The sequence below is a fragment of the Lates calcarifer genome, linkage group LG18 (genome assembly GCF_001640805.2).
Source record: "Lates calcarifer isolate ASB-BC8 linkage group LG18, TLL_Latcal_v3, whole genome shotgun sequence".
Lineage (NCBI taxonomy): Eukaryota > Metazoa > Chordata > Actinopteri > Centropomidae > Lates > Lates calcarifer.
Window position 1 is genome coordinate 12544315 of NC_066850.1, and position 15719 is coordinate 12560033.

The window sequence follows — 15719 nt, forward strand, 5'->3', positions numbered from 1 at the left end:
TAATGCACAGACTGACAACATTTCTCGTTCTCTCTCTGGATGATTAGAGGTTTAGGAACAAACATTCCTCTGTGGTTGGAAAACATCTTATTGGTTCAGTGGTGGGTGGAGCCATAGTGCCACAGCTTGTCTAGATAAGGGACAAACAAGATGAAGCTTTGAGTGTTGATTCTTTCTTTCTTTAAAAACAATACATGGCTGAACTATGGTGCAACACAGCTAATAACAGCCACGATAGCTTCCTCTGTTTTTCTGGCTCTCTGTTCCCCTCAAAGCTCAGCACTGTCAGGACTGTTTGCTATTGGTCAACGCCAGAAATTCACAAGACAAAGTTCACAAGTTCCAACTCTGTCATGAAATTTCCAACTTTTAAATGCTGATGTTACACGGCTTTAAAGCAAGTCTATGTAACTTTAAATTAGCATCCTAGCACCCACCTGCTCATGGTGAGAGTTATGGGCTTAGGATCAGCTGGACTCTACCTTTGCATTTAAACATTTAAACAGACTATTATTTTCTTGATCAATTGTTTAAACAGATCAAATCGTTTATTGTTGCCTTAGTTGTTATTTAGTCCTTCAAGAGTTACATGGTTTTATTTTACAGACCAAGAGGATGGACAGTGAAGTGAGCTCCAGCAACTTCTATCTGTGACATGGGCTGAGCGATATGGCTAAAAAAGGTTATCACTTTAACATTTTCATATACGTGGATGCCAATAATTATCATAATAAATGTCAAATCATTTTCTTTTAAGTTGTCCTGAGTGAAAGTTGATTGTGGTTTTAAACAAATCTGACGTTTAAAAAAAACTACATACAAACTCCTTCAATACATACCTCTTTGCACTTCTGCTCTTCTATATCTACTATTCTCAGATGAAAATATTGCAAATACCTATATTTATTCATTAGTTGAGACAGCCACTGTGAATTGAATTATTTTCCTGTATATATTTTGAAAGATTTTCTTAGTATTTTTCATTATGTTGTTGTTACCTGTTGTTGCTGACTCTGCTGCTGTAACGCAAGAATTTCCCTCAAGGGATCAATATCTATCTATCCTACAGCGTGATCACCAGTTAAGTGATTAATTTCTGTGTTTGCTATGTAAGCATGGAAATGAGTTATATCAAACATATAATCCTAACGAGGAAAATGATATCAGTTTATGTCACAATATCGTTTTATATTGTGATAATTATCATTATTGTTTTATCACCCAGCTCTACCCACATTATTTCTAGTCCAGTCTGAGTAGATTTCATCGAACCAAATGTGGTGTGACTGAGTCTTCAGATCAAAGTCCAGTTAAAAAACAAACAGATAAGAGAAGAGAAAGATGCCCTGAGCTCTGCTACTGAATGTAAAACACATCCATCCAAAATATCTAGTTAACCCGCTGACCTTCCCACATTATGAATGTCATATAAATACATGAATAAAAAGAGATCATTGCCCTTTGATTTCCCTTCCTCTGAGTTCCTTCTTTGTACATTATAAAGTTGCGAGGCAGTCAGTCGTCTCTCTGGATCTGCCCAATGAGCAACCAATAAAACTCCTTTTGCCTCCAAGAAATCTCTCCTAAGAACTCCATTTCCAAGTCAGAAGATAATGTAAAACACTGAACACTTTGTCCCTGAGGCTGTTCAACATAGAGCTGAACCGCTCAGCAACTAATTTTAAACAGTCAGTTCACAAGGGAGGAGATAGTGGTTGTATCGTGCTGCATGTGGAGGCTTCTAGCAAAACATTAAAAAGGGATTTAGTAAAGAGCTTATTCAAAAGAACATGGTGCTTTTGAACTATCGATTGCTTTAATAACACATTAGAACTGCTATTTTCCTTGAGAACATTAATTGGACAAGAAACATCAATGAGTGTTTTCATCACTCACACGGACACTGGAAGCCTGAGCCTGCAGTATGCTGCAAGTTTTGTGTTTTAAAAGTATTTTAGTCATTTCTTTCAGCCACTTGCTTGCTTAAACGACCTCCAAAACATCCTGTCTTCATGCCATATGTGCTTTCACTACACATGAAATTATAAGAGCAGCAAATTTTCCCAGCATTTACGCCCCCCAAAAAATGCACATCCAGACTTCCCACTAGTGACTTGCAGTAAATTGAACGTGACAATGAACAGTTCAAGCAGCCTTGAAACTGCATGCTCGACTGATCGGAGCATCATATTAGCCATAACATCAAACAACCTGAGTCTAAACAGAGCGGTAGCTGTAATGGTTTTATGGCTTCAGAGCTCAAGGTGCAGTGTGGAGGCTATTCTAATCCATTAACTGACACCATGGGCAATTACCTTCCCATCGTGTACAGCAAAGCTTCTAAGCAGATGGCCCACAGTGTTTTCACAGATTCATAGTCCCACACATAAGATGGGGGTCAGTATGTTTTAATGACCTTTGGAGCCAGAGATTTGACTGAGTACAATCATTCTATCTGGCTGCTGATGTAATGGTTTAAGCACTTCTGATCAATACTGCCATCAAAAAACATCTGTTTCTACTACAGTACACTTAATACAATATTATGGATATTATATTATTATATATTATAGATATCTCACTGGTGTTGACAATCCCTCAGAGCTCCATATCCCATTATCCTCCTTGGGTCTTAATGAGGACAATCAATAAAAAGATAATGGTTTTCTACAGCTGTTGTAAATGCCAGTATGGGGAAGTTAGCGCTGGAACAAGTCAGTCTAGTCTGGAATACATTACTGCAGCCGTGTCACTCGTTTAACAGGATCAGCCCACTAGCTGAGGCTCCAGATGTTCCTCTGAGTATTGATTAGTCCCAACACATTCCGCTGTCTCCTAAATGCACAGACCGTTACACCAGACTCGGCTTAAAAATATGGAAATTAAACGTTACTTCGCCTACCAGCACAGATTTGAGTTTACAACACCGGTTTAAACGCCTGCAACTATTCATTACAGTGCAGTCTTCAATTCGGTTTACATACAAAACGTCTAACAACAAAAGTTGTGTCATTCCAAGTCTAAAAATACACCCGCGCTCTCACCAAAACCACAACTGCTTTCCCACTACGTCGATTGCAGCTTGTCACTTAAATTAAATCAGTTTATAAAGTTTTGCTTATACTAACGCCCTACTTGGGGAGTGGCTTGTATGCCGAATATCCAATACCTACATGCTTAATGTAAAACATCACAAATTACGTTACATAGTGCTAGCGCCATTCACCAGGAATCAATAAATAATCAAATTTGAAGTTTCATAAGCGGAGTTCGGTGTGACGTTTTCCAAAACAAGGGAGAGGGGAACTTATTGGGGCAACGCTGTGATAAGAAATCACGTGTGTCTTGCAAATCTTTAAAAATCCCCCTGAAGCTTTTCTTGTTGTGAGCTTCGGGAAAGAGGGTGGGATTTTTGCTGAAAACAGACCAATATACGTGAAAGTACCGAAAAAGCAAAAAATAAAAATAAAAATGCTGCTTACCTCTGAACGTGCTGCTGTATCCTTCTCACTGTACTGCCGTGTCTGCTCACTATATTCCCCAAAGATATCAAAAGTTAGATAAGAGAACTCGTCCTCTGTGTCGCCGGTCCTTGGAAAAAAGTTCCCAAATTTACATCCCGGTGTGAGGACGAGATAAACCGGATTAAAACATTAAAACGCGTGTTTCAGCTGCGCAGCTGCTTCAGTCACTGCCGAAGTTTTAGTTCAACAACATTCCCACGACAAATAAGTAGACAAGCGGCTTTCTTCGTCCTTCCCACGCCCAGGAACCCGGTTAACTACATGCCCGGCTCAGGTGTAATTCCTGACACAGCCAACACACTCACACACGTCTAGTTTTTAAAGGCAGGAGTGTGTGTTTTCTGTGTCCAGCGTTGATGTGATACGCACACATCCAGTGAGCTCCTGAGCCCGGAGCTCCGCTGTAAACGGCGCGATACGCAGCAAAACTGGGGGAGTACGGGTATGAGCGTTTTTCTTCCTCCTCCTCCTCCTCCTCCTCCCTATACTAACCCCCAATGCCTGTAGGCTCTTACACTCCAGTCAAGTTAGATAGAGTTACCTGGAATAGCACCAGAAGTAGTTTTAGTTTTCTTTCAAAATAAAAGCCACATGTTCCTAGAGCGCCAGAAAACTGTTGGAGCTCTAGTGTTTATTAATTCCCCAGGCACCTAGAGACCACAGCCAATAGACCAGAGCTAAAATGATTAGTTGATTTGACAATTCAAAGAACATTAATTGGCAGAAATTCTGATAATTGATTAATTATTTCAATTTTTTTAAGCAAAAACTCAAAAATTTGTTCTGAAATGGGAAAATTTCCCAGGTTACTATGATCACAAACTCAACAGTCAAAGCAATCCGAATATAATGATGGTCATTTTTCAAAATGTTCTAACATTTTATCCACTGAACAATCAATCCGTTATTAAAGAAGGTAATTGTCAAATGTATTGATAATGATTTAATTGTTGTTGCAGCTTTACATCACTCATAGGATGGGATGGTACTACCTTGCCAGGGGTTTTCTGTGTGCTAATTACTTAGCACACAGAAAAGAAGAACTAATCTAATGAAACAAATGAGTTCAACATAAACTGAATACAATAGATTTTGGCAGAGTTCCTCTTTAAGACTGGAATGGCCTCACGTTGGAGGACCTGTCATCACAGCTGATATTGTACCTTGGTGGTGCAAAACCAATGGAAACAAAATGAAATCATATACATCCAAAGGACCTGGAGCAGACCTTAGGCCTTTGGGGTTCCTGGGCTGGTTTGGTGACACACCCTTGTTAAGACTGAATGCAAAGCAAATTTTAGAGCTGATCTGAATTCATAGGCAACAAAGTCAGTGGAAAGTAAATGTTTCAATTTGAAGAAAAATATTATATCAATAAATATTCACTTTGAGTTTCTTTTGCCTTGCTTTCATGTTTGGCTGGTTTCATTGTAGTTGTTCACCCTCTTGCTCTGTTGTTTGCTTTTATACTTTGTGTGTTGTTTTATGATTTGCTCAATGAAGATGGCAAATACACACAAAAAATGAAAAAAAAAAATAATAGGACACCTAATTTTTCATGTGGCACTGATGGACACTATTGTCACATAAAGCACAAAGCACTGCTCTTGTCAAAAACCATGCTTGAAAGGCTTTTATTTTGAAAATTTAATTAGGAAGACATGCGCTTCATTCTTCAGGACTTGACACTGGAAGATGAAACTCAGTCTCACTAGATTTAAACTGAAGGCCAGAGACGTCCTTTAAAAAACTGGAAAATAACAGGATTTAATAACAGAGTGATCACCACAAAAACACTTCCTCTGACCGAGAAACAAGCCAATACTTCACTGAAAAAAAGACACATACAGGAAACAGAATCCCCCAAAGAAACTGCTGCTTTCTCTGACAGATGTTGCATGTGCTGCAGCCTAATCCATACTTTAGACTGAGGCCTACTTTAAAATAGATTATGGGCAGTTTAATTTGTTTTCTAAATAATCTATTCAGACTCCTCCAGAGACATCAATTGGATTTATTTCTCATTTTATCTTTACATTTTCCTTCTCATTTTTATTCGTAAAAACATTTGCGATCGAAGCAATCCAAATAAATCTTCAGAGAGGTCTGGGAGAGTAGTCGAGCTGTCAAGCCCAGTTAAGCGTGCAGTCGCCCCCGCCGCTAATTCGAGGGCTTGGCGGGGCACAATGGAGGCTTTGTTGTTAGAGAATTTGTCTCAGAAGTAATCCTTGACACTGGGCCATTCAGGGGCCTAACCTTTTGTTTCATAAGTCTCCTGAATGTTACAGTAGGCATCAGTGCATTAGAGCAACTTGGAGCAGTGTGAGTTGCCTGGTATAGCCTGGAGTGATTTATGTAGAGTGGAATAAGCTGCTGGTGTGAGTGTATGCATGTGTTTTAGAGGAGGTGGGTGTAGAGAGGCCAAAGGTCATGGGCAGGGAGTGAAGTTTGAGCTTTGATAGACACACACATTTTTTTCCTTGAAGGATGGGTTTGGTGATATTTTTATTTTTTATTACTTTCAGTAAATTCTATGAAAAGAGCAAAACCAACAATAAACTGGTCAAATATAACATAAAGTTGAAAAACAATAATATATTCATTCTAAAGACTAGTAGACTACAGTTTTTACAACAGCTTTCAGTCATTTTCTGAAACCAGGTCATATTTTTTCAAATCTCTACACACATATCTCAGCCCTCATATCTCCTGCAAAATGAAACACTGCATTTAAAATATCATAAACACGTCAAAATCAAGTATTTGCATCAAATGGCAAACAGTTTTTTTTGCCTAAACAACAGTCAAAAACACAAAGATGTTGAGTTGACTATCACAGAAAACTGAGAAACACATTAAAGAAACTGGTACAGGGAAATTTTTGGTATTTTTGCTTTAAAATGACTTTAATGATTTATCAATTCGTTAACAGTTGGTTTCCTCTCAAATTAATTGATTAACTACTATTTCTGCCCAACAACAGATCTTTGCAGCAGGAGGGAAGTGATAACTGTTGAAGTTAAAAACACGTATTTAAATGTGGACATGAAGAGATTCAGTGTTTAGAGTTGCAGTCTTTGTTCCACCAACGTTTATTAAACAAGTTTCTTTTATTTATATACACATGGTTTCTGACATTATTATTATAAACTAAATGACTTCCTACCACAGCAGACAGTGAGGTGTAAACCTCTTGTCATTTTAACCAACATAAACTACGTGTTGCTCACTACTACAGCACAACTAAAAACAGAGCTGTGGACGTTACAGAGCCTCATGTACGCACGTGACGAAATATACATCACAATGACCTCAGCAGACCCTCACATACTAAACAGATGTGGAAAGTATAACACCAACCTAAGAATGATGGGAGATGTTTTGAATAAAAGCTGCACATGAATCCCTGGCTGGTTGTGAATGGGAAACATGTCTATATGAACACACACACACACACATACACACACACACAGTGAGGGTGTGAGTGCTACCATGTGTCAGTCATGTTATTCTGATAGACTCATTAAAAGCCTAAATCACTGGCTGACAGACTGACTAGTTAACTGATCAGTGTGGCTGACAAACTGTCTGCCTGTTGACTGGGTAATTATCTGTCTTGTGTGTGTGTGTGTGTGTGTGTGTGTGTGTGTGCCAGCCAATGTATTTGACTTGCTGATCATATGGATGTCTGCTTGGCTAACAGCGTTTTTAGTTGCAGGGTTGACTGGTTGACTAAGTGAGCTGTTAAACACAGCCGTAGAATGATGAGGCTGTGTTTGTGTGTGTGTATATGTGTCTGTGTGTGTGTGTGTGTGTGTTTACACTGTCTCCTCAAACAAAGCCCACACAAATACTGACACACACTCCTACGTACACACTCTTTCATGTGTCGCAGTGATACCCCGAAGCCCGACAATACACATTGTTCAGCCTTGGGTTGGCACACAGACATACACACACACACAGTCATACACACTACCTCCTATGTTCTCTCACACAGACTTTGGCAAAGCTTGTTTGGCGTCTCTGCCCACATTCAGGCTTACCTTATCACCAAACAAAAAAGTCAATATTAGACATTTCTGTAAAACTCTGGATTACACCCAGTGTCAACCTTTTTAAAATTCCCACCTTCTACCACATCTGCTAATATGCCCTCTGAGCAGCACTACTTCTTCAGGGCAGTCTGGATCATACAGTGAGTCGCTATCGGAAAGTGACGAGACAGGCCAGGGCTAGCTGGTTAGCATGCTAACTTCAGTGTAAGAAAAGAAGTGACAGAACTACAAACAAAGCACTAGTATTGCTTTCCACCACTGGACAGCAATTATTCCTTTACTGGACAGAGTAAAGGAATAAAGTTTGATGCTGAATTCACGGCATTTCTTCTAGACTGGTCAGTAAACAGGTGTTAATGCTAATGTTAGCTATGTAGCAATAGAAAAAGCTCACATATAGCACCTTTAAAACTCACAAATCATTGTCTCTACCAGTAAAGAAAATTAAAGCCTGTAGCCAAGGGCAAACTCTTGTTTGTAAGAGCCAAACTGTAAAAAAAAAAAAAAAAAATGAAATGACAGCTTTCACATCACATTTTTAAAACCTCTTTTGAACTTTGTTTTCCTGTTCTCCTGTTTCTTCAGATGTCTTTTTGTCTCTTGCCTTCACAAATGCAGCGTTGAGCCCATCTGCCCTCTCTCAAAGCCTGATGTTGACCCCTGACCTCTGACTCTGTGTGCCCGGTCACCTTTCCACATGCCAGCTTGTCTGGTCAGTCATCCATGGATAATACATTCCTGCTAACTGCTCATCTCTCTCTATTTCTCAGTCGTCACCTCTGTACTGACACTGAGCTAAAATAAGAGAAACTTGTTTCTAAATCCCATCTGAACAATCAAGACCCATAAGTTAAAGCACTTCCACTTACTTTCTACTGTATTTTGTCTATTGTCTCCATCTAAATAGCTGGATTCATGGTCACATATTCCTGGATTTTTATATTAAAATAATCCAAACCATTTTAAAGTAAGCACATACACTACGGCAACCTTTTTTTTTTTTTTTTTAGATTGGACTAAAAAAGTACTTCAGGACTAAACTAATACCTGTGTCAGTGCCAAGTTTCCAATAAGGATGGAACAAAATCCCTGGGTCCAAATTTCATACTATATACTGTATGTATGTTTATTATTACTGTGTTTGGAATATATATCACAAGAAGACTGTAACCTCATGGCCCTGCATGGAGCTGCTGCATCATGAGAAATGAATTTTATGGAGCTGGTCATTATTCAAACCCACAGACCTTTATTTTAAATTCTAGCAGAGATCCTGAAGTTTCCAGCAGCACCACAAACTCTATGTGAAGCATAGAATATCATTGAAATATGTATGAAATGAAGCACAGGACATTTAGAAAATCCCATTCTCTGCTGTGCTGATATATTTTGACTTGAATATTTCATTCAATGTGAAGAGTGATATGGCATGGGAGAAAGCAGACACATTCTTCCTCTTTCAAGTGATAAGTGGAATTCATGTGTAATAAAATGTACTTTTTCTCAATTCATAACTCAAAGGGTTTTTCTCACTGTAGCCTCATCTGGTCTGGTATTAACAGCAGCTTATGGCAGCTTATGTTAGATAATGCAGTCTTTGGACGTATACTTCTGTGTTATTGTTGTGAGTCTGTGTGCTGACTGTATGAAGTTTTAGTTACATAGAATAATTTAATAGCAGTGGGGAAAAAAAGGGTTTTATCCTTGTCTCCCTGTTTTACTTGTTCAGTTATCTCATTCACTACAATGTGTCTAAAATCTTCATATTCTCATATCTCACTTTTCTCTTCCTATAAATATTTTTGATGATTCATCTTGAACTATGCATATGTTTCTTAAATGTATCGAATCAAATGTAATTTGGAATGACAAGGTAACCCAGACCATCATATACAACCACATAGGATGAACCCCTGAGACGTATTGTCCGGTTTGTACACTCACAAAAACCAAATGGAAAAAAAGCAACACTCACAAAAAACACAAGAGACAACAAGTCAATAGCAGGAAAATGGTTAGAGGAAATGGAAATAAGGGTGTTACAGTTGTTAAAGTGCACTGTATTACAGTGACCACAGTAACTGCATTGTTGTTGTAGCAGATTATGTTCACTCCAGAACATTGTATGGAAATGTAGATCAAAGTCTATGAAAGACAGTAGATTCTTAAATGTAGAGCAACAGTGTGCACATAATATATCCAAAAATATATTATTGTAAAAAAAAATGCTGATTTTCAGATGTGTTTGTGGTATTTTGAATGTAATCTTCCATTTTGCAGGAGATATGGGACATTTTTGCATTTTGCAAATTTTGGATTTGTGTGTAAATGAGACCTGGTTTCAGAAAAAAATCAAACAACTTGAAAAATGTTACCTTGCACATTTTATTGATCAGTCAATTATTTTGGACAATTGGTAAGGAAGAATGACAGGACAGTCAATTCAAGTCAAATCTAATTTAATTATACATCCAAGTCATAACAGAATTTTTTTCAGGGCACTTTTATCATAGATTGTAGAGACCCAACAGTCCACCATGAGCAAGCACTTGGCAACAGTGGCAAGGAAAAACTTCCTTTTAACGGGAAGAAACCTTGAGCAGACCCTGGCTCTAGGTGGGCGGCCATCTGCCTTGACCGGTTGGGTTAAGAGAGAAGGGGTGGGGGGGTGGGGGTGGTAGGAGAGAGAGGGAGGTGGGGGGTGGGGTGAGAGGGTGAGAGGGTGAGAGAGTGAGAGGGGTAGGAGAGAGAGAGGGGTAGGGTGAGAGAGAGAGGTGGGGGTGTGAGAGAGAGAATGGGAGGGGTGGGGGTTACTCGCGTGTCCTCTTTCCAAACAAGGCCCTGATTGTCCGACCAAAGAACTTGCGGATTCTCTTCATGCGGCTCATCTTGACTCTGGCAGGTGGAACCTCATCAGGTGACACGCCGTTGGCCGACGTCTCTGCTGGACTTGCTGCACCTTGGCTAATAGCTGAATCAATGACATCCATCGCTGCAGCAGGCTCTGCTCCATCAGGTGTGTCGAATGCTATCTTTATAGAGGGAAGGCTGATGCAGGACTGAGGACTGTCTGAGCCTGAGTCATCGTTTGATGGAAGTTTGACTGAAGGCTTCTGCAGTTCCTCCATCTCACTGCTGTCCAAATAGTAATCCGGCACGATCATCATTTTTTCTGCTGAGTCGTCGACACTGAATAACACATGGCGATAAATTAATGGATCACTCAGTCAGTAAACAAATCGGTCCATTAATCCAATCATGTATCGATCCAACCCTACTGAAAACAAAAGGTAGTCACTTACTATGAGCTGGTGTCAAGTTCTTTCCACAGGTGGTCCATCTCGACAAAGGGGTGTTTCAGAGCCTTCCCGGGAGTGATCCTGTTGTTGTGGTCAGTACGGAGCAGGCATTTCAGAAGGCTGACAAATGCTCTTTGGTCCTCTAGTTCAGCCTCCTCCATCTCTGGGCGGTGCTGGATTTAAAACAAAGAAGATGAAAGTTCAGTTTAACTGCTTTCTGTCTCTCACCAACTGAGCAAATTGGTATTAATTTGTTCTGTAGTCATGAAATGGACCACTCACTATTATAAGGTCATCCAGGCATCTTAAGGGACTTTGCCATGTTTCAGGCTCAATGCCAGTTTGACGCTGGTATTCCAGTGGGGTCTATGGGAACAAAACACCCTGGTCAGATACTTCTTCTAAATAAACATTTAAAAAGGGTTGTTGTCTGATTGAGAGATTTTTTTTAAAAAGATAACAACTCAACGAGGTTAAAATACCTTCATCCACCATCTTGGCTCATCCCAGTGTTCATTCTCCCTGAAAAATATCTGGGTGTAGTGCCCATCATCAAGGAGGTGGTCAGCGGGCTGGCCGAGCATTTCCACGATGCCTTTCATCTAGAGAGAGAATATAAAGAATGATATCATTCCACATCCTACATCAAGTCCCTTGTTGGGTTTGGATATGTGCCTGGGGTAGAATGTCTTCGTATTTAAATTTAAATACACTTGTTTACTTACTAACTGGTACTCGCAGTCTGCGAACAGGTCTTGGCCGCAGTACAAAGACCCAAGAAGACAGCCAAGACTCCACATGTCGATGGCCTCTGTGATGGGGAGGCCCAGGATGACTTCTGGTGCCCTGTGTGTAGCACACAAGAGTTACAAGAGCTATTGAGTACATTGTCAAATTCAGCATGCAAACTGGAGACTGACACAACCATTGCTGGATCATCTACAGCATAAACACACAAATGCACACATGTTGCAAATGATGCTTTTTGAACTTACCTGTAAGGCACAGCCTGAATGGTCATCCCCTGAGTCTTTTCTGTGGTCTTGAAAGCCACACCAAAATCTATTAACTTCACTTTGAAGGGCGTACTTGAGTGATTGACCAGCATCACGTTGTCTGGTTTTAGGTCTGAGTGGACAACACCAATGCCCTTCAGAGCGTCAAAGGCTGTCAGCAACTGTAGAGACAACACAATGAAGACGGTTAAAAAAAAAAAACATTTACCAGGGTGCAGGCTTAAACAGACAAAGAAGAAATACAGTTATGTTACTTCAGTATGTAACTTCTTTCTCAGCTGGCTGAGAGTATTGCCCATTAGTTGTTGATGAACTGATTAAAGTCTTTACCTGGTGTGCTACTGGTCGTATTTCATTTAGTGAGAGTGGTCTCCCCTCTCGTTCGACGAAGAGGTCAAAAAGACTCCTGTCTAGCTTTTCAAATACTAGACAGGTTTGTCCTTTGTGGTCAAACCTCTCAAAGAACTGAACCACGCTGTTCTTCACTGGGTCCAGGATGCTCACCACATCGAGCATTTTGATCTGTGAGGAAAATAGGCAAAATGACATAGGAACCTGAAGTGACATAGCATGGTATCAGCAGTTCATTTAATAAACAAAACATAAGCAAGAAAATGTGGAAAAAAAATCAAAGCAGATTAAATGTTCTACCTCTCTGTCAGCAGTGTCCTCAGTTTTAAGGATCTTGAGGGCCACTTCCTGTGATGTGTTTAGATTCACAGCCTTTGTAACTTTGCCGAATGAGCCCTCTCCGATTATATCTCGAATGAGATAGCGAGTTGTCCTGCTGTGCAGTATGTCGCTCTTGAGCACCTCATAACTCTCTGGTTTGGTCTCGTCATCTGTGATCCAGGACAGAGAAACAATACATGAAGCATGTGAAGGTTATGACATGGAGTCAGCAGGCGTCATTCAGTCAACACAACATGCACGAATGTAGCTGAAGAATTCATTGTACTAATGTTAATAAACATTTGATTCTGATTCTGCAACCACATGACGAAGAATTATATGTCAGATAGAACAACAATAATGGAAATATGTGATCAAATGCTACACTGGTCTTCAGTGTACAGATCATTTACTTAAGTAAAAGAGGCAAAACCAGAGTTTAAAAATACTTAATTACATGTAAAAGCATGCATTGAAAATGTTTTCTAGTAGGTATGTATTGTCAGAAAATGTACAAAAGTTGAAATGTTTTTCAAGCTCCTTACCTTCCAAGCAGCTTGAAGCTTCACTTGATGACAGTGCACTTGATGGCTTTTTGCTGCCAAAATTGGTTTTCCAAATGTCCCACTCCTCCATTTTAAATGCATCAACTAACTGTGGTCTATAAGACGTGTTTCAGTTAACTAGGTGAACTAACCAAATGACCTGATACTATCATCTGATACTATTATAACAGAGCATTAGTTCTATTCCAAAAACAGTTCTGTTCCACAGACAGTGTCATCACAAAGGCTGTTGTAGTCTAACCACAGTTCTATTCTAAAGACTGTTGGAGGATTCTATCTATTTTTTTATCTGAGAAATAAGGGACGATCACATGATTTACTGACAGTTTGTTAATTTGTGATTTATGCAGTTGACCTCTCTCTATGTCTATAATATGTATATTAAGTGTAAGCATTCTTACATAATCATACATACACACAAATACAAAACACAAAATACACAAACACAGATACAGTGCCCATGTCAGACAATCTGTCTCCTCACTAAATGGGTGACACTGTAATTGTGCCCCCTTAAAGTGAATGACTGTTTTTATTTTTTCTTTCCATTTTTTTTTACATTTGTTTCACACTTATTAATATCAAAAAGAAAATGCAAAAGTTAAATAGTCAGTCAATATTTAATTATTATGTGGCTTGGAAAAGTAAAATAAACAGTCAGCTCAATAACCAAGAGGGACTTACAATAAAGTAAAATATTGACTGACAGCTCTTTTGTATTTGTTTTCCACCAAAATATTTGATCTTTCTGGACAATATCCACAGGTGAACATAAACCAGGCGGGGTTTACATTTGTCACTGTAACAAATAAGTGCTAAACCAATCCAATCAAATCTGAAGGCTCTGATTTAAAGCCTGTCTGGTCATTTTAATTTGGAAACACATCACAATACAGAAGATAGAGATAGTATGTTTTATTGTGATTTTAAAGGGGAAATTTTGAAGGATTTAAAATGTGGGAATATAAATTTGCTCAGTTTTTGGGGAAACACAGTTGAAAGCTGGAAGAAAGGAAAACAATGAGGAAACCTGTGTCAGGATAGGAATTTGAATCCATGCCTCCACTTGAAGAAAAGAAAACCCTTTGTTCAGGAAAGGGGAAACTCTTGAGTCTGGCACCTTAGACCACTTGGCTGGTAACACAAAGTGACCACAGTCAGTCGGGACTACAAAAGCTACCTAGAGCCACCATGTTGCCCTGACGACCAATGTGACCGCCAAGATTTCACCACATCTTGAAACTGTGGTTACAGTTTTCACGGCTTGGGTTAAAATGAATACTTCATTAAAGCTGGGGCACCTTCATCATCATGGTTACATGAATAAACATTTGGTTAAAGATAAGGAAGAATCGTCATGGTTAAAAGAGACCAACAGCGTCTGATGGCGGGAAACAGGAATCAAACAGCAGCGTCCCAGGTCTCAGTCTGACATTTTACTCACCCGTTCATCCTTCCATCCGCAGGAATGTGGGCTATTTTTGTTTGAGCTGAGAGAGGTATTCAAACACCTTATTATTACAGTGCCCACAGGTGTGTGTGTGTGTGTGTGTGTGTGTGAGTGATAGAGATGTCAGATGTGAATGATTTATGAGTATGTAAATGAGATTGTTGAACTGTTGAAGGACAGTGAAGAGCAAAACTGTATAGATGCACACACACACACACACACACACACACACACGTAATATTCTGCTCTGTCAAAGCTGCCAATCTAAAACCCACTTCACTCTCCATTTCAAATGTGCAATAAACATTAGCTGTGTTTCTCCACCAATGAAAATTCTCATCATCTAAATGAACTGTTTACATTTCAGAGCCCAGGCAGACTGAAGCTGCATTTAAATGGAGTCATTTATAGCAAACAGTGGAGATATGATCAGAACTATAGCTACAGGGACTTTACTGTGTGCAGTTTGCATGTTCTCCCTGCTTTCCTCTCACTGTCTAAAGACAGGTTAGTTGGTGACTGTCCTTAGATGTTTGAGTGTGAGTGTTTGTCCCTATATGTCGGCCCTGTGATAGACTGGTACACCAATACAGATATATTTGAAATATTTAACATGTCAATGAGATTCTCTGGAGACAGATGAAGAGAAATAGGTTCCTCTGCTGCGGCTTTAAAGTCCAAACAGTATGTAAAAAGCCTTTATTATTGTGGCGACATGATTAAAAACCAGCATGAAAAGCTGTATCGACCAAACATTGACTGTTGTCAGGGTCAAAAAGTCACTCACACAGTCAAGTGAACGCTACAAGGACATGGTTCAGTCACACATGAGACTTTGTGCAGCAACATTCAGCTCTTTCATCACACCTGTAAACATTCACTGTTGAATAAAGATGACAGTAGAGGAAATATAGAACACTATTACTACTACTCTACAACCACAGAGTCTTCACTTCTTTTGTGGTGTCAGGAGTCTTTGTTGCATGTCACACCCAGGACCAGCCCAAGCCTGTATGGGGCCCTGATCATCCACATCAACCTCCTCCTTTGTCCCTCTTTATACTGTGCCACCTAACTTCCTCCTTTGCTCCCATCATAATTGCTTCGGCTGCTAGAAGTCGCCAAACAATAAAA

General features: G+C 39.6%; 2 protein-coding genes across 2 annotated transcripts in view; both read right to left on the minus strand.

The window, feature by feature from the left end:
- The window catches only part of LOC108895936 (plexin-B2), a 151347-nt gene extending 147340 nt beyond the window's left edge, over positions 1 to 4007 (minus strand). Inside the window, exon 1 of the mRNA XM_018694950.2 lies at positions 3483 to 4007. The gene's annotated coding sequence lies outside the window, so the exon portion shown is untranslated. The remainder of the gene's footprint in view (positions 1 to 3482) is intronic.
- A 6318-nt stretch (positions 4008 to 10325) lies between these two features.
- On the minus strand, positions 10326 to 13326 carry LOC108895906 (homeodomain-interacting protein kinase 1). The gene is made up of 9 exons (XM_018694881.2): positions 13115 to 13326; positions 12549 to 12739; positions 12228 to 12419; positions 11877 to 12058; positions 11607 to 11727; positions 11364 to 11483; positions 11164 to 11247; positions 10885 to 11054; positions 10326 to 10771 (listed from the first exon to the last, which is right to left on the minus strand). The coding sequence occupies exons 1-9, from the start codon at positions 13203 to 13205 to the stop codon at positions 10393 to 10395; spliced, it is 1530 nt and encodes a 509-aa protein (XP_018550397.1). The 5' UTR covers positions 13206 to 13326; the 3' UTR covers positions 10326 to 10392.
- Positions 13327 to 15719: the final 2393 nt, after the last annotated feature.

What these genes read in the sequence shown, in the direction of transcription:
- LOC108895906 (XM_018694881.2), bottom strand. Translation starts at nt 13,205, where the DNA reads ATGGAGGAGTGGGACATTTGGAAAACCAATTTTGGCAGCAAAAAGCCA. An exon ending in AGCTTCAAGCTGCTTGGAAG is followed by an intron (nt 12,740 to 13,114) that starts GTAAGGAGCTTG and finishes CCTGGATCACAG; the next exon opens with ATGACGAGACCAAACCAGAG. An exon ending in CAGACTGCGAGTACCAGTTA is followed by an intron (nt 11,484 to 11,606) that starts GTAAGTAAACAA and finishes TTCTCTCTCTAG; the next exon opens with ATGAAAGGCATCGTGGAAAT.